Genomic DNA, 17,963 nt, shown 5'->3' with positions numbered 1-17,963 from the left:
CGTCTCACTTGTTAGCGAGCATATTTAGCTTGTACTCTCCTCCTTCCTCGGTCGCCATAGATTGTCTCGCAACCGTGACTCGAGGTTGTGTTAACAAGAACCGGGCTCGACCGGCATCGTCGACGTTGCTGTCAACTGTACACCTTCTTAGACATCATGAGTATGACCGCGTTTATGTCTTCCAGGGTCGAGACTAAACCGCTAAACACAATGTACAGAGTCATTTTTGGGTTTAATCCTCCACTGTTCTTGGCACCACCATGAGGAAGATGTGCATTGTTGGTTGAATCTGATGATTTCTTTGGCACCGCCACGTAAGCTTGTTGCCACTCTGGCACCAACCGAGACAAGAACTCTTTCCCGAACTTCATGTTTAAGATCCATGTTCTTTTGCAGAACGAATACAATAACTTATGGGTAACATTTTAAGACTCTTGTTTTTTATGGGTATTAAATCTTATATTTAATTATTTGAATTACTATTTAATACATAGAGTTAATTAAATTTTAGATTTTTTCAGCATATGATATGATTTAAATTTTTAAAAACGGATATATATTTTAAAAATTGTTTTAGGATTTTTGTAACTAAACAAGTATTTCCAGATATATATATATATATATATATATATATATTATTTTACATTTGAGTTATTTTAATATATAATAAATATTTACAATTAAAAGTTAAATAACACGCAATAAAATTATATTGTGCGAATGATTTGGATCAATATGAATATAAATTTAATTATCATTAATTTGATGTTACACAGATAATTTATCATTTCATTATTTTACTAACATTATCAATATTAGATATATTAAATTGAGTAATTTATGATAATGTAGAGAACACATTATTTTGCAGTAAACTGTGGGTTAAATCCTATCATTAACAGTCAAATACAATTATATAATCTTACACTAAACAAAACTAACACATAAATATAACTTAAATTTTGATATATTTGTTATAAATATTTGAATTAATTTCTTCATAATGCATGGGATTATCTCTTGATTTATAAAACAAACAAAAAAAATAAAAGAAATGGATCTGTGGTATAACACGGGGTAAATACTAGTATGATAACATTTAGCGTTTTATTTGAAACACACACAAACAACAGTAAAACAACTTGAAACAAATCAGAAGAAAGGGAAAAGGATAAAGTAAAAGACTTAGTCACTTAAATGCAATAACGTAATATATCACAAAGTGTTTGCTTCATGTCCATATGAACAAATTGACAACGTAAGACAACCATAGTTGAAGACCAGAGATCTTGGATAGACCGTTATGATCAATCACGCTTGAAGTAAGGTTTGCCATAGCGAACAAATATGTAGTTGAGTACGTAGTCAACGATTTCAGGACAAACATTTTGTATCATAAAGATCCATTTTATCCAAGATGGATCTTCTATGTATGTCTCTCCTCTAGCAATACCTTTGAAGATCGATTTTGTGCATTTACTCACTGATTCTGACATTAGTTAATGTCATATATATAAGGTATTACAAATGAGGCGAAAAAAAAATGTTATGTACAATTGTACAAATGTTACTACTGACCATGTCTATAAATAGAGGAGTGGTCATATTAGTAGATACGAATCCAGGGATAACAATTGTTATTTTGATATCTGGACTGATCTCAACTCTTAACGTTTCAAAGAATTTTAATAAAGCTGCTTTGCTTGCCTATACATCATACCAAAGATATATCAATATACAAAACATTTCTGTATATGAGAAGTATGAAAAATATTTTGTAAAGAAAATTTTACTGAATAGACGCTTGCCGATGGCAAAGGTATATTTGCTGAAGCAGAAGTAGTCACAACGATTTTTCCTTTGCTTTTTCGAAGATGAGGAATGGCAAAATAAGTTATGTATGTTGAGCCCCAAAAGTTGATATCCTTAATGTACAATACACACAAATTAGATAAAACTGAGGTGAAATGTTTTTGTATAGAAAACTAGAATTTATTGAAAAAGTTGTATTTTTATGAACTTAACATTTTCACGAGTAATCGCAAAAGCAAACTAATACCTTCGAAGAGAAATTAAGCCAATGTACTACAATGGACAAACTAATACTTGCGTTTGAAGCAATCAAAATCATGTTCAACAACAGCTAAGCATTTTTCTTAATATAGGGACTATTAATAAAATTGTAAATGGATATTTCAAAAGAAACTCACCATTATATGATTAGCGTCTTGAATTTGGGTGAAATTTTCGAAAAGTATAGTTTGAGGTACCCCAGCATTGTTGATAAGGTGGTCCACTGTTTAGATATGATAACTTGATTAGCATAATGAGTTACAATTTGACTAAAAAAATCATAAGAAGCTAGAATTTCATAATCATAACAATTACAACAATATTTAGTACTTACATTTTCCGAAATGACATCGTTTCATCGATGAACTTCTTGCAGTCTTCAACGTTAGAAACATCACCAGGTATGATAATGACATCACCCGATCCTAATTGACGTAGTGTTTCTGCTACTATCTCTAGACGATCCTTTCTTCGAGCAACAAGAGCTAAACATGCTCCTTTCTTTGCGTATTCGTATGCCAAATGCTTTAGTTTTTGGAACCCAACAAAACAATTCAAATAATATTTAGACATAAAGACTATAATAACAATGATTGAACATGATAATAATAAAAGCATAGCATCCAAAACAAGCTAACCTCTCCAATGCCGGAGGAAGCTCCGGTGATTAAAACTACTTTTCCGGCAACATTTTCAAACCAAAGGTGCTTGTAAAGACAACTCATGAGTTTGATAAAAAGATAAAGAGGCTAAAATAGAACGAGAAAACTAATGGTAAGAGGAGGGAGAAGAAGATTGAGAATGGTGTGAATTATATCCATGTTTTGTTCAAACTTTTACTTCACAAATCACAAGAGAGGAAAATTAGTTATTGCCGAGTAGATGACGTAAATACAGAGATGGTTCAACCCCATTAAGTAGTTGTAGTATGGTAGCCTATCGAAATAACGTTCCTCTGTAATGAACCGTTATTTACGGTTATTTTTTAAAACCGAACTTATTGGTAACGACATGGTGTTGAAGAGTATTAATATGCAAAGTAATACAGCACGACATTTTAATTCTCAACATGATTTAATTGAATTTTCAATTTTCACATTCCATGACTTACAAGTACAAAATAATTTAACTACTAATGTTCCAGAAATGTATGCTACTGAAGTACAAAAGAATTTAGAATTCCTCCCGACAGCTCAAGAAGAGTATCTGTGTATGACAATTGACACGTCTTGAAAACTTTGTAACAACGCGACTATATTGAAACGATATGATAATTCGATATTGAAACATAGTTGACCTGAAATGGAATTTCTACATTAAGCCAGCAAACCCATTTGTCTTGCAATTCATACAAGGCAATAATTAGTTAATTACACTTGGTATCAGGACATTATGAAGATATCAAAACCAGGAATTGATGATATTTCATTTGTAAAAAAAAAGATAGCGAAATGGAAAAACATAAAACCGATTAAGCTAGGAAAACGTTGTGGAGTGTGTCAGATTACAAAAGACTCAGCAACGGCTTTAAAAGCCTAAGCCAGGGATAACTGTATTTTGATTTTTGTTTCTCATCATTCACAACCACCACACAAATAAACTTCAGACCGTCCTAGTCAAGTAAGATGCTTTTCAACACTCAAGTTTCAGCAACCATTCAATCTAATCATCACAGGCTTCCAAACCAACAACAAACAAAAACTTTTAAAAAACAGAGGAAATCATCAGATCTTCCTATACAAGAGTTATTCATAATACTCAGAAATCTCTGAGCATTCAACAACTTGGCAAAGTGTTCATCATTTGAATCCCATTGCAAATACTTTACAAAATCAAAAAAAAAAATATTGTTCCCCGACGTCCTAAAAAACATCATTGAAAATTTGAAGAACAGGATAGCGAGGGAAACTAAATTTGATGTAGGCTAATACACTTCACAACAAGCTTCACATATAAAAAATATTCAAAGCATGAGTTTTTATTATCATGTAAAAGCCACCCTAAACTCTTTAAGACAAAATCAAAATCAAACAAGGAAGAACTCAGTCCCTTAGATGTTCATAATAATGCGATCATTACCGCAATCATTACAGGTCTGTAAACTTGACTCATCACTGTTCTTCCCATACCAAACAAAATAAAAACACGAATTTAAGACAAAACCTAATAAAGAGATATGTAGCTGCTCAAGTACTGCTTCCTAATCAGTAGTATCAATACTAGAATTAACAGTAATGATTACTAAAGTGATTAGAGAGCGATTATATAGAACTACGAGCAACACGATTCATTTTGCTTCAAGGGAACGAATCATATGGGAACGGACAAATCCACATCGACTATCTGATGAAGCCATATATAAAACTATTCCAGATCTAAGAACTAATCGCATCAAGAACAAAGCAAACAGAGACATTTATTCGAAGACAAGCTATACTAAACCCTAGAGGATGAATCGGCTGAAGAAGTGTGAGATTAGGTTTGGTGTGTGGAAGTGTTTATATAGGTTTATAAGTCGGTATTGGAGATTAGGGTTTTTTAAGGTGGCGGATTAAATGACGAAAGTAACCTTGGGCTGAGGTTGTGTTAAATCCTCTTTTTGTGGTTGGTTATTTGTTACAGCCCAGTATTGAAGGTATTTGTCTTTTATTTGAAGCCCAATATTGTGTTGAAATTGGTTTTTTTTTTTTTTTTTTCGTACGGTTTGAATTAGATAGGCAAATTTTAGGGTAGACTAGATAAGGGGCCGCACGATGTGCGGGTTCAAAAATTATTGAAAAAAATAAATTCTAAATCTTAAACAATTTTTTAAAAATATATAAAGAAATTTTATTTCCTAAAATAAATATATAAATAATTTAAGTTAGAGAATATTTGTATTTACCTTCATACATTTATTTATATATATATTTTTTTAATATATTTTAACAATTATTACAATAATTTAAAGCTAAATAATATCCTACTAAAATTTTTTGCCAGATACTCATCATTACAAATATTATTATTTTCAAATTTCAAAAACGTTTCACAACTTATTCACAAAATATTTTACATGCAACAAATTTATCAAAGCAACATCTAATAAGTAATCATGTACAATTTTACTCTATGTTTTACCATTAAAAACATGTTCTTACACCCAAAATTATTTTATTGTTAAAGTATGGTCTTTATCACCACCTATAAAATGTCTTCTAAACAAATTAAACAAATTCTATGTTGCTTTATTTTCATTTTGGCATAATTATAGTGCTTATAATTATTTTTATTTTTTTTTGCCAACATATATAGTGCTTATAATTACTAAAATTGTTTTGTGACATAATTTCTTTAACCATGATGTTATTTTTTACTCCAAAGATATTGAATGAACAACTGGTGAAAATTATCTACTCGAATACAATGATTTTATGACTAACCCAATAAAAGTTGAGAACCTGAAAAAGTTAATATAATATAATAAAATAAAAATTTGAAAATTATAATCATGATGGTATATATATCTTAGATAATTCAGATATACAAAATAGAAACTTTATATACAATCCAAAACATGACTTATGTCATAATCAAGGATCAACGACCTATTTACTCTTTAAAAGTATCCAATGTACCAAAACAACTTAAAGCTATGACCTCGTCTCAAATATTCTCGAATCATAAATTCTCAACTTATTTTTACCCGAATCAAAAGTTCTCATATATTTCTCCATATACCTGGTTTAAACGGTTTACGAACCTAATTTGTTAGAAAACCACATAAGTTCGGTTTGAAACCAATTTTAAAATGGTATACCGTTCCAACTTCCCAAATTTGAAACCGCTTCTCAATTACTCGATCAAGCAGCTATTGTTTCAGTACCAGAATCATCAACATTATTCAGAAAAGAAAACTCTAAATTTTGACCAGAAACCACCGACTTATCTTCCAAACTTATAATGCTACTAACTGTATAATCACTTTGGAACCTCCATTAGTGTCTCCATCCTCGATTAAATTAGCTGACATTATATACTTTGATTTCATTTTATTGCATCTGATAGCTTCTATTGAAAAACCCGCACGAATCAAAGACCCACGCAATAGATCGGTAAAACTTTATCAGAAAAAAAAATCAAAGATCAAAGTTTTCGATATAAACATGTAATATCATGTAGATATAATGTTATTTTCTTAATTAGATGTTCTATTATGTTTCAAAAATAATAATTCTTTTGACATAACTTATGTTATTCTTTTTAAATTTGTTATTCACTATTTATTTATTAATAATAATATACATGCTTAGTGACTGACTTTTTTGTTTATACATGTCAAAATCTTATTAAGAAAACATGTATAATATAAGTAGTGTACAATGGAAAATATATTAGTTTTGTTAATTTTTCTTTTTGATTTGGAATTTTTTTTAGACATAAACATGTAAATTTTGTTTAGATTTAATGTTATTTTCTTAATTAGCTGTTTTGAAAAATAATTATTTTTTGACATGTGTCAACATCTCATCGGTATACTTTTATTTCCGTCTACAGTGAAACTTTGATTTGGATCGCACATAGTATTTTTACCTTAGTTGTTTTTTTAATATAATAAGATTACAATTATCTAATGATTTGTTTTACCAACTTGAAAACTGTAATTTATAATCGTTAAAATTGACATGTCACGATCTGGTGAGTTTTTAATTTTGATTTCGGATCGTTAAAACTAACACGTGTCACGATCTGGTGAGTTACTAACTTTGAGAACCAAAGTTTATATAATAAGATTTGAACAATGATTTTTTTAAGTTTTTTGTGATTACGACTTTAACCCACAAAATAAGGATTTTAGGGTGCTTTGAAATTAAAAAAAAAAAAAAAAAAAAAAAAAAGAAAAAAACATGTTAATATATCTCTCCGATGACATACTCTGTTACATGGTTACCCTTAGCTGTATACATCGATGTGTGATTGTTATATTTACACGGACGGTGACCAACTATTTCATACGTACAATGACAAGTTATTGAATCAAATTCAAACAACAATTGTGTATGAGAGCGAAAGCCATTTTTCATCAACCATGAAAGAAACAATTTCACTTGTAATTGTGTTAAGAGTACCATGCACCACTAATGTAAATTGCTAATCAATTTTGTTTAAAGCGTGGACACTTTGTTGTTAATTTTGTTTGGTTCACTTGTGCAAACTTTTGGAAGTTTACATTGGTGAACATGTCAATGTCATTATCCGGCTGTCAATTATCTTAAATTTGGGAAAACATTGTTATTAATGAAATTTTTAAACTATGTGAGTTTCCGTGTAACATATCTGTTGAACGATCAAAGTAGATCTCGACTCATTGTCTAGTCACCATATACATGGAAACGTGATGTTTTTGCAGAATGTACCATCTCGTTGCAAGACCTTAAGCTGCAGAGTCCGAATCAAGTGCATTTCGTAATTATTCAGTGGACCTTAGTATACATCCCCCATTTGAAGAACAGAATATTCTGATCGAGATAAAATACAAATACAGTAAAAACTCTATAAATTAATATTTTTGGGACAATGAAAATCTATTAATTTATAGAGATTTTAATTTATCGATAAATTAATAATTACTAATTTATAGAGAGTCTTTCCTAATTTAGTAAAAAATATTTAAAAATAAAATTTAGTCGTTATAACTAATATATTTATAAAATCAATTATAAGGAAAATAACAATTATCATGTTTTGAAGATATCACTCAAAGATTTTTATATAGTAAAAATATTAAAAATAAACTCTAATAAAAGTTAATGTGTATATATATACATATATTTAGATAATTTTTGTATAATTATTAATTTATATTATTGATGGGACCATATATTTACAAAGGATTTTCAAAAAAATTATTATCTTATTATATTATCGAATAGTGTCTAAAATTACAATAGTCCCAACTTGGGACCGGAGAAATTTATTAATTTATAGAGATTATTAATTTAACGAGTATTAATTTATAGAGGTTCTACTGTACATAATCATATAAGACTATATTATTTGTATCAAATGATTTAAAGTATACCAAATATTACTGAATATGGTGTTATGTAAATCTGGGCCATATTCTACCAACATTTGCTTCCATTGTAAAATTATAAATACAACTAGATAATAACCCGCGCTGGTAGCACGGATTTTTTTTTTTTATTTTGTTATTTGTTAATAGGGAAATTACCTAGAATATTACATAAAAGTAGGTTTATTACTAGACTAACACGTTGAAATTTTCGACTTACTAGAATAACACATAAAAGTTTGCAAATTACTTCTATATCTGAGTTGTGTGTTTTATTACTGTATTGCCATTTATAATTAAATTTGGTCGAAAAAAAACTTGAGATCTCATGTTCTTGCTCTTGTTTCCCTGTTTTTGTTTTTATTTCTTTTTGAATCGATGTTTGTTTGATTTTTTTTGTCTCCTTTACTCTGATTCTGCAAGAAAAGAATGGACTGTTGGATAAATTCCCTAAAAGATGCAAGAAAAGAAGCTTTACTTCTCCACCAAATAAAAGTTTCAATCTTTTTTTCTTGTTAGGGTTTCCTCTCTCTTTTCTTTGGGATATTTCAATCGGAGGAGAGATATCAAAAAAGATGATAGATTTCAGTCAGAGACAACGATTCTTCGGGTATACGGGTCAGCCCAAAAGCCGATAATCTCACCCGACTCACCGGAACCATCCCTGGTCCTATCGGTACTCCTTAGGAAGGCGGAACCTTTCAGATCGATATCACCATGCCAGGTCCGATCCCAAATTCTTCTACTTTAAGGCCTTTGATTGTGAAAATTCTAATACCCAGAACCTAGTTTTTGGGGATTATGTAGTTATTGGATTCACTTGATTTTGTTTCGATTGGTGTAGGAGTTGAGATTTTAGGGTTTATGGGTGTTTGATTTGTATTGTGTTGGTGTTCCTAATCGATCTTTTTTTATAAAAAATTGCAGAAGGGTATCCATTTGAGCCTCCAAAGATGCAGTTTTCAACCAGAGTTTGGTAAGAAGATGTTGACTCTGATTCTTATGTTAATCATTTGCAAATTTTATGAATCTGTGTAGTTTTCTTATTGTGATTGATAAATGTGTAAGAGAACTTAAGCTTGGTACTATAGAAGTTCATAGAGATTGAATCATTGTTATGATGCACAACTGTTTATCTATGTCCTTGTGGTATTTGTTTGATAATTGTCTTTATCTGTGGTCAAAAGTTCAATCTCTGGTAAAGTTGTTTTAAGGGTTACTACTGATGTGATTGTATGTTAGTTTGTTCAATCTTTGTTGATAATTCATGTTAATCGAACCTACAGGCACCCAAATATTAGTAGCCAGAGCGGTGCAATATGCTTCGATATATTGGAAGACCAGTGGAGTCCAGCTCTTACTCTGAAGACTGCTCTTGTTTCAGTCCAGGCATTACTCTCTGCACCAGAGCCCAAAGACCCTCAAGATGATGTTGTAGCTGAACAGGTTATAATATTCTACATCAACCTTCATAATCTTCTGTTTTTCCCTGTTTTTTTAGTCACTTTGAAGCAATACATTATCTCTGATGTTTACAGTATATCAAGAACTATCAAATACTTTTATCAACAGCTCGCTACTGGACTGAGACTTTCGCCAAGAACTCTTCTCTAGAGCAAAAAGTGAGTTGTTGAAATGGATTTAAAAGATTCAATGTAGTGTCTGGTTTGTGTAGTTAAAAGATTCGTTAATCTGTTCTCGCTAGGTATATCATTCTCCCTGTGACGAATTTTGCTTACATTTCTACTTTTTTTTTTTTGTTCCTTCGATTTGGCGTATTGATTTTATCTGTTCATGGTCGTTAAGAGTTTCTCCTGTAAACAATGGTGAAAGAGGAGATGATACAGATCAATTGAAGCCTGTATTCGTTGGAGAGTTTCCTCAATTGTTGCGAGATGAACAAAGTTATCCTGGTTAGTATTTCTTTGCCTTTCTTTAAGATAGAAGTAGGAACAGTTTCTTTGAGGAATGTTACTTAGTTTGTGGTTTTCAATCTTCTCCAGGTGATGCTTGTGTCTCTGGTAGTATGGATACAGAAACTTGTCTCTCTTGGTTTATCACTGGAAGTAAACTTTTTGTATGGAGTCTACTTGACGACCTTACCGTCGAGAAAATGCGTTGTTCTTGAACTTCCTTCTTGTGTTTTGACTAATGAAGAGTCTGGTAGTGGTTTACAAGATGGTAAAAGCTGGTTGGTTAGTGTTGTTCCTTGGGATACCTCTGCTGGTGCAGCAAGTAGGGCTGCTCGATCTCGTAGTCATGTTGGTATTGTTATGTGTAGCAGGAAAACTAGAGCTGTTGTGTATTGGTCTGACATCTTTTCTGGTCAGGAAGCTGCTCCTTTGACTAGTATTGGATCTTCTGATGAACATGTTGTTTATCGTTCACCTACAGTGGGATTAGAAGCGGTAGAGCAGAATATAGCAATCTCAATTCTTTGATTACTACTGCAGTAGCTGCAGCCGAACGCCTTTGTATTGCTGTTGCTTGCAGTTCTAATGGTGAGCTATGGCAATATACTTGTAGTCCTACAGGTGTTAAAAGTAATCAAGTAGAGTTGAACATTAGCTCTTCCTCCGTAAGTGAGGGGATCCAAGGTCCTTGATCTGGCGTTTTTCACAAGGATTGGCAAGAGAGTCTTGTTGGCAGTTTTTCATGTTGACAGATTGTGACATACATTGTTTTACTATTGAACCTTATCCTGATCTGACTGTTTCAAAAGTCTGGCAACATGAGATTGTTGGCACTGATGGTGATTCAGGTATCAAGAAAGATATAGCTAGTCAAAAGCAAATTTGGCCTCTAGATCTGCAGGTAGATGATCAGGGTAAAGTGATGTAAAAGCAATCATCTTTACGATATATTATTGATCTCCTAAGGCTGATCTTCTAAGGAGATTTATGTCTTGGCTCTCTCTCAGCATCGTGGTGTCAAAGAAGTTACTGAGTGGATGTCTAAGGTCTTTCCCTTTTATTACCATGCTTTAATCTCACTCGGTCATTAAGATTGCACTTTTCATTACCTGTGACAACAACTCCCATCTGATGATTTCTCTTTCAAATGTTCTCATCGCTATATTACAATCTCAATGGCAAAATGCTGACGTTTGTTATGTTTTTTGCTAGACAAGTGGAATCCCAGTTTCGGAGATCTGTCAGCACCGTTTTCTCTTGTACAACAAGGACGTCACACAACATATTTTCGAAGTCTCAGCTGGTTTGGACTCCCTTGTCCTAGGAGAAGGTCAGATACTTGCACAGGTTAAACAAGTTATTAAAGTAGGTCAAGGAGGCAATGAATTTGGGAGGAACATTAGTGGGCTATTTAAACACGCTATCACGGTTGGGAAGCGTGTGAGAACAGAGACAAATATCGCTGCTGGAGCTGTTTCCGTTAGCTCTGCTGCAGTCGAACTTGCTCTCATGAAGCTTCCAGATTTTTCACATGCATCATCTGCTAGGATGTTAGTAATTGGTGCTGGAAAGATGGGGAAGCTTGTAATCAAGCACTTGGTTGCTAAAGGTTGCACTAAAATGGTGGTTGTGAACCGAAGCGAAGAGAAAGTTGCACCAAAATGGTGGTTGTAATCAAGCACATAGTTTTTTTCTTCTAGCCTAGCAAAAGAGATCCTGAATCTGTGTCATGTTATGTTCAGAGTGATTACAACCTGGAACATCTTGAATATTTGAACTGGAACGTTCTTCTATTTAGGTTCTTTACATTCTACAGACTATTCTCTTCCTTCAATCCATCATTCTTGAAAATAAATTAAATTTACGTTGTGGGCAATGGTAAAATCATGGTAAACACAAGAAACGATACTACACATCTCAACTGATAAAAACTCAAAAGTGACGTTATTTAGGGGGACAAAAGGCACAAACTTGTGAAGAAAGCAAGAGAACAATAAATATGCTTTCTTTGTAAGAGAAGAAACATATGACCTGAGACTAAAGAAGAGATTTTGACGAACAGAAAACATAGCCGCAAAACTAGGAATATCCATTGCATAACAGAAGAGAAAATGGCTAAGTATTGCAGAAATTCAAAGACTTATATATATGCAGAGCAATAAACCTTACTAATATTATCAAAGCTCAAATTAACCAATTCAGAAGAGACTCTTGACTATATTTATATTTTGGCAGTCTAAAGAAGGCAAAGAGAAGGCGGCTCAGTGAGGAAGCTAAGGAAGCTCACGTTGAAGACATATCATCAACTGCACCTTCTGCAAGCCAACTCTGATTCTAAGACTAATTAGAGATGAGTTGATATTTTGGGATTTTATAACTTATGAAACTATTTGTTAGGTTATTTGGTATACACATAATTTATACATAGTTGTCCAGTTGTACTCTCATATTCATAGTTGATCATTTGCATTTTTTCGTATTTCCAGTTGGACTATAATATAAATTATTAATTAGCAGTTGGCCACAAGATTTAACACTATTAATTAGCATGTACAAGGTTTTCATAACACAATATTCATAAAAACTTGGGTTTCACCTCTTTTGCTTCATTTGAGGTGATCACTTACTAAGTCTTCCTTATACTATAAAGAGTGTCTTATGTGAAAACGATAGTATGTATTAGAAAGTGATAAATTCTTGTATTGTTGATTAAACATGGTTCTTTAATAGTTCAATATGTAAAGAAATTCGTATAAACCTTAATTATCATTTTCATATTTTAAATATAAATGCAAATTTAAATATATATTTAGTTGTACCTAGTTGAACTGAGTATTATATATTTATGTTATCTAAATATTACCCTCTATAGTTAAAATGTAATTTTGTCTGATTATTATTCATTACCTCTCGAAAATATAATAAATAAATAAACAATTACGAATTACATAGGTTGTTCTACTAACATCTCTTACTTTTTCTAGCAACATCTCTTACTTGTTCCATTTCCGGTGAACAATTAGCTAGGGTTACAGAAGAAGATATGTTGAAGATGACTACAAAATTACAATAATATCGTTCATTAAAACGGATTTATACACTAAGCAAAAGAACGTTATGTACGTAGACTAATCTCAAGAACGTTATGTACGTATGCGTTCATATGTACGTACAAGTTTATATGTACGTACACGTTCGATTTAAGGCTTAATGAACCCGAAATTACCATAATATTCTCGTCTTATACCTCTAACATACGACTGAAAACCCTAATTTCCCCTGTCTCACTTTATTTTTTCACGACTTCTGTCTATTTTTTTGGTTTCACTTGTGGGGTTTTTACTCAACTATTATAGATTTTCGTCTCAACATCTAATTTCTAAATTAAAAACCTATAAAAAGTGAGTTATATAGATTTCTGAAACGATATCTTGCTCTTCCATGGATGAACCCAGAGGAAAGATTTTTGAAACTGAGTAGGAAAAGACGTTTGCCCCGGCCGACAAACAGAAGACGATTGATGAATCTGCTACAAACTTTATTACATGAACACCATTATTCGGAAGAACAGCAAACGTGTTTAGATCTTCCTCCAATAAGTCTATCGCAACGCTAGACTGTCTTTGCTAGCTCAAACAAATTCGTGTTATTCTGGTAAGACTTTACAGCTGTCAATCTTGCTTACTAAATCTACCACCGACAAGAAGCCTACCACAACACAACGAAAACTATTTCAAAAAACAAACAAAGTATACCAAAAATATCTGTAACGAGAGAAGGCTGTCGCATAAATCTGTCGCAACAGACCATTAGTCTACCATAAATATCTTTTGGGTCATATTGACTGTTGAAGGTGTACGTCAGATATTTTTGGTACACTTAGTTTTTGATACACATATACGTCCACCGATAAGTGTACCAACACTACAACTAAGTGTGCCATCTACGTTGACCGATAAGTGTACCAAGACTACAACTAAGTATACCAAAAATATCTGACGTACACCTTTAATCAGTCCACGTGTATAAATCTACCATCAAAGGATCGGTAGACTTAGTCCCAACTTCCAATGTTTTTTTTTTTTCTAATGGCATTAGCCGTAATTACGTTTTTTCCCAACACTAGTTTCAGGGGTAGTATAGGTACAATGTGTTAGTCTAGTAATTACAAACAATTGTATGTTACTTTTGTAATAAGGAAGCTTTTATGCAATATTCTAGTAACTCATCCTTGTTAATATTATGTTTATGTTGTATCATTCATTTACATGTTTTATATTATAGTACTATATGGTGAATTTTGATTCATATTAAACTACTAATAAGTAGGCCTGGAAACTACTACCAATACTCATATTGGATCCGTTTTTCCATTTGTATCCGTCCCAAAAAATGGTATCCGCAGCTTTAGGGTCGAGTGAAAGGTATAATAATTATATTATCCATGAATAATGATCGAGTATCGAATATTAATTTAATTTTTGAGCGTCTCGTTACCCGTCTCATTACCCGTTTTATTACCCGACTCATAAATACATGTTAATATTTTGTAGAATAATGTTACCAGCGTGAGGAAATATTTATGTAAATTTGAATCTGTTTGTTACCAAATAATAGTAGAAAATTTATTAATTCTATACATTTTATAAAATCATATATTTAATTTACTTAAGGTCATACTCTGATTTCGACCTGTAGTTGGTACTACTATTTTGGTTTGGTGCAATATCAAATTCGTTAATTATACATTCGGTAAAACCAAAAAAATCTAACAAAACATGTATTGACCCGTGATTTGGTATTACAAATTGATGTGATCGTGTTTAGAGATCTTAATATACCAAATTTACAAATTGAAGTTATTGGTATAACATGTTGTATATTAATTTTATAGGTGAAAATTACAATTAGGTTATGTATATTATCAATATTATACATTTAGTATTGTTTATATAGTGAATATTGTGTATAAACAATTAAGTTTTAGCCAATTAAATAGTTTGTTATTATTTCCTAAGATTTATGAAACAATAAATAGAGTTTTATTATTTTGTAAATAAATCTAAACTTTTCTTTTGTTAGTTATTAGAATAATTAAAATATAATAGTATTTTCGTAATATGTCACATTAGAACTGGTTAAATTTTTAACAACATAGCATAAATAAGTATATAGATATATTTTAAAAATATAAACAATGTTGTATCCTAATTTTTAATATATATTTGTTATTATTAAATGATTTAGATATGTAAATATTTAATCTTAGTTTTATAAATAAATTTAAGTTTTATAATTTTCTAAATAGTTTGTTATTGTTTCCTAAAATTTCTGAAACAATAAATAGAATCTATTTAATTATTTTATTACATAACTTCAAAATAATTTTATTATTATTTTATTAAATAATTTCGAAATTATTTTATTAATGATTTCTTGTAATCTAATAAATTAATAATTACTATTTTTTAGATAATCATTTTCAGGTTACAACAAATTAATATTAAGATTCTGTTATTATATTTTATATTAAAATACAATGACATTTTGTGTAATATTTTACACGGCGTAAGGTTATTTGTTTAAATGATTGCTTAAATAAGTATATAGATTCTACTTTCCTTTTTTAGAAAAAAAAATTCAACAGTTTGAATGGATAAAATATCTGTTTGATAAAAGAGGCATTAGTTTGACTTTTATAAAGCAAAAATAAATGGATATGACTCATATGACTGTATGACTGTATGACATACTATCATATATCAAGAAGAGCTGAGATATCTGAAACTTGGCCGTGTCACCGCACGCCACTAAGGGAAAAGTATTTTACAGTTGCTTCTATCAAAGTAACAGAAATTAATCTTCAATATAGAACAGTGAGATCGAAATTAATGGACTACGCGACCAAGTTTTTTTTTTTTTTTTTTTTTTTTTTGTATCAGTGTTAAGTGACGACCGAGTTTTATCACCATTTGGTCCTTTTCTAAAAATAATTTTTAAATCTTTGAAATTAACTTTTATATTGGGTTTCTTAATTGATAAGGAAGAATAAATCTTTTTTTTTTTTTGCAACAATATAACTCACAAAGAAACAATTATATTGAACTTCAAGGAGAGAACAAAAAATAAAAAAACAGCTAATTTAACTATGTTCGGATTGTTTTGTGTCCGAAGAGGAGTCCCGGTTCTAGAAAAGCAAGGTAAGGAAATTAAATTAGCATGGCACGGCCGTGTCATAGCGTCTATTTCTTACTAGCCAGAGAGCTCGTAGATAAATGATTTGCGGGACTAGAATCGTGACCACATGAATGACGAATGACGAGTCGTTTTCTAATTATGTCCAACCTTATTATAAACGTGCTAATCTCTTCTTTCTTTACAGTATTTTTTAACTACCGTGGTCTTCTCTCTCACAATCCCACTTACTTTAATTAAAAATTGACCTGATTTACATAAATTAACTATTGATGACGCTTTGTGAGAACAATGAGGTGTTTAAAAAGTCTTTTACTTTCAAAATGACTTTTTTTTTTTTGGGGTAAACGGCCGGGGTATTACCCAGATTTTATTAGAACAACAAAAGACAATTACACACTAATATACCTCTGGCACAGGCGGCCAGTAACGTCTGCACGCAACAGCTCAGCAACAGACTCTGGAACCGTGTTAAAAACATGAAATCCTAAAGAAAGAGAGAAAGCATAGGTAGCTAAACCATCGGCAAGATAATTAGCTTCCCTATAAACGTGACGAAAACGGACTATCCAGTCCCTTGTAAGAAAGCCATGGCACATGCGTACCAGGAAAGACAGCGGATGAGAGTCTCCTATCCCTGTCGTAAGGAAACCAACCACCAGTTGCGAATCCACCTCCACCTCCAGACGCGTAACCTTTGCCTTCCAAGCAAAGCTCAACCCGTAATAGACGCCCCACAGCTCTGCCAACGGCGCTGAACAACGCCCAATACGTACTGCAAAACCACCACACCATTCACCCACATTATTCCTCAGTACCCTTCCTGCAGATGCCATACCTGGATTCCCCCTTGACGCTCCATCAATATTGAGTTTGAACCACCCAGGATCTGGTGCCACCCAGCCTATATCTCTGACCACCCTTATTCGTACACCAGCCTGGTTCCCCCTTAGCGACTGTGCCTTAGTCACCTCCATCGTAAGCTTTTTTACAAAGGAAACTCTATCCCTGCAGACCAGTTTCACCCCAAAGACATCACAACATCGCCATTTCCACCCCCACCAAGCGGCCAGTGCAAACATAGTGGCCCAATCTCCCTCACCTACGCCTATACCCTTCTCCAAATTATGGTACAGCCACTCAAGTAGGGACATTGTGAAAAACTCCCTACTTTTGGTTAACACTGTAGGGTACCTTTTTAACTAATTTTTTCTTTTTAAAATAAAAATATACACAATATTCGTTATGTTTTTTGCATTTTACATCATAATATTTGACTAGAGGATATCATAAAATACACAACACGATAGTGTTATAAAAGCAATTATTTTGCTACATCCCCATTGAGCTTAATTAATTAAAAATATAAAAATGATAAAATTATTATAATTTATTTTTTTAACAAAAAAAAATTGAACGATTTGGCTCAATTATATCAATCCCAAAAATGCATGCGAGTAATTTAAATCCTTACTTACTCTTTCGGATGAAAAGCAAGACCCAGAACCTCTTAGTAAAAAAAAAAAAATAACACGGATTTATATACTGCTTGCACTAATCCACCTCCTTGAATGTTGGAGCCTCTGTATGTTGACAAATTTAACTATTAATAAAGTTCACTTTTGCCGAAAAAAAAAAAAGTAAAAAAAAAAAAACATATAAAAAGGCTCATGCACACATATATATTCTCCATGTAGCCTAACGGATTGTAATAATGTTGGCTATAT

The 17,963-nt window shown here is 31.8% G+C and overlaps 1 protein-coding gene, 1 long non-coding RNA gene and 4 other non-coding genes across 7 annotated transcripts; 1 reads left to right on the top strand and 5 right to left on the bottom strand.

The window, feature by feature from the left end:
* Positions 1–1,175: 1,175 nt before the first annotated feature.
* LOC104711192 (11-beta-hydroxysteroid dehydrogenase-like 2) lies at positions 1,176–4,543 on the bottom strand. 2 transcript variants are annotated; one of them, XM_087467570.1, is made up of 4 exons: positions 2,712–4,543; positions 2,408–2,598; positions 2,211–2,296; positions 1,176–1,925 (listed from the first exon to the last, which is right to left on the bottom strand). In XM_087467570.1, exons 1-3 carry the CDS (start codon positions 2,796–2,798, stop codon positions 2,221–2,223), a joined length of 354 nt encoding a protein of 117 aa, XP_087323696.1. In that variant the 5' UTR covers positions 2,799–4,543; the 3' UTR covers positions 1,176–1,925; positions 2,211–2,220. The 2 variants fall into 2 exon arrangements, with proteins under 2 accessions (XP_087323696.1, XP_087323695.1); XM_087467569.1 differs by having other exon boundaries at positions 1,176–2,296.
* LOC147938613 (small nucleolar RNA R38) lies at positions 3,566–3,659 on the bottom strand. The gene has a single exon (XR_015567705.1). It is a non-coding gene; the product is annotated as a small nucleolar RNA R38 (small nucleolar RNA).
* LOC147938612 (small nucleolar RNA snoR64a) lies at positions 3,795–3,869 on the bottom strand. The gene has a single exon (XR_015567674.1). It is a non-coding gene; the product is annotated as a small nucleolar RNA snoR64a (small nucleolar RNA).
* LOC147938611 (small nucleolar RNA snoR136) lies at positions 3,916–4,072 on the bottom strand. The gene has a single exon (XR_015567731.1). It is a non-coding gene; the product is annotated as a small nucleolar RNA snoR136 (small nucleolar RNA).
* LOC147938610 (small nucleolar RNA SNORD25) lies at positions 4,110–4,195 on the bottom strand. The gene has a single exon (XR_015567723.1). It is a non-coding gene; the product is annotated as a small nucleolar RNA SNORD25 (small nucleolar RNA).
* A 4,188-nt stretch (positions 4,544–8,731) lies between the features above and the next one.
* LOC147938609 (uncharacterized) lies at positions 8,732–9,534 on the top strand. The gene is made up of 3 exons (XR_015565059.1): positions 8,732–8,852; positions 9,056–9,104; positions 9,415–9,534. It is a non-coding gene; the product is annotated as an uncharacterized LOC147938609 (long non-coding RNA).
* The last annotated feature ends 8,429 nt before the right edge of the window (positions 9,535–17,963 follow it).

Source organism: Camelina sativa, chromosome 9, assembly GCF_030686135.1.
Source record: "Camelina sativa cultivar CO46 ecotype springtype chromosome 9, ASM3068613v1".
Classification (NCBI taxonomy): domain Eukaryota; kingdom Viridiplantae; phylum Streptophyta; class Magnoliopsida; order Brassicales; family Brassicaceae; genus Camelina; species Camelina sativa.
The sequence above is the reverse complement of the archived record's forward strand: the minus strand, read 5'-3'. Positions and strand labels throughout refer to the sequence as shown.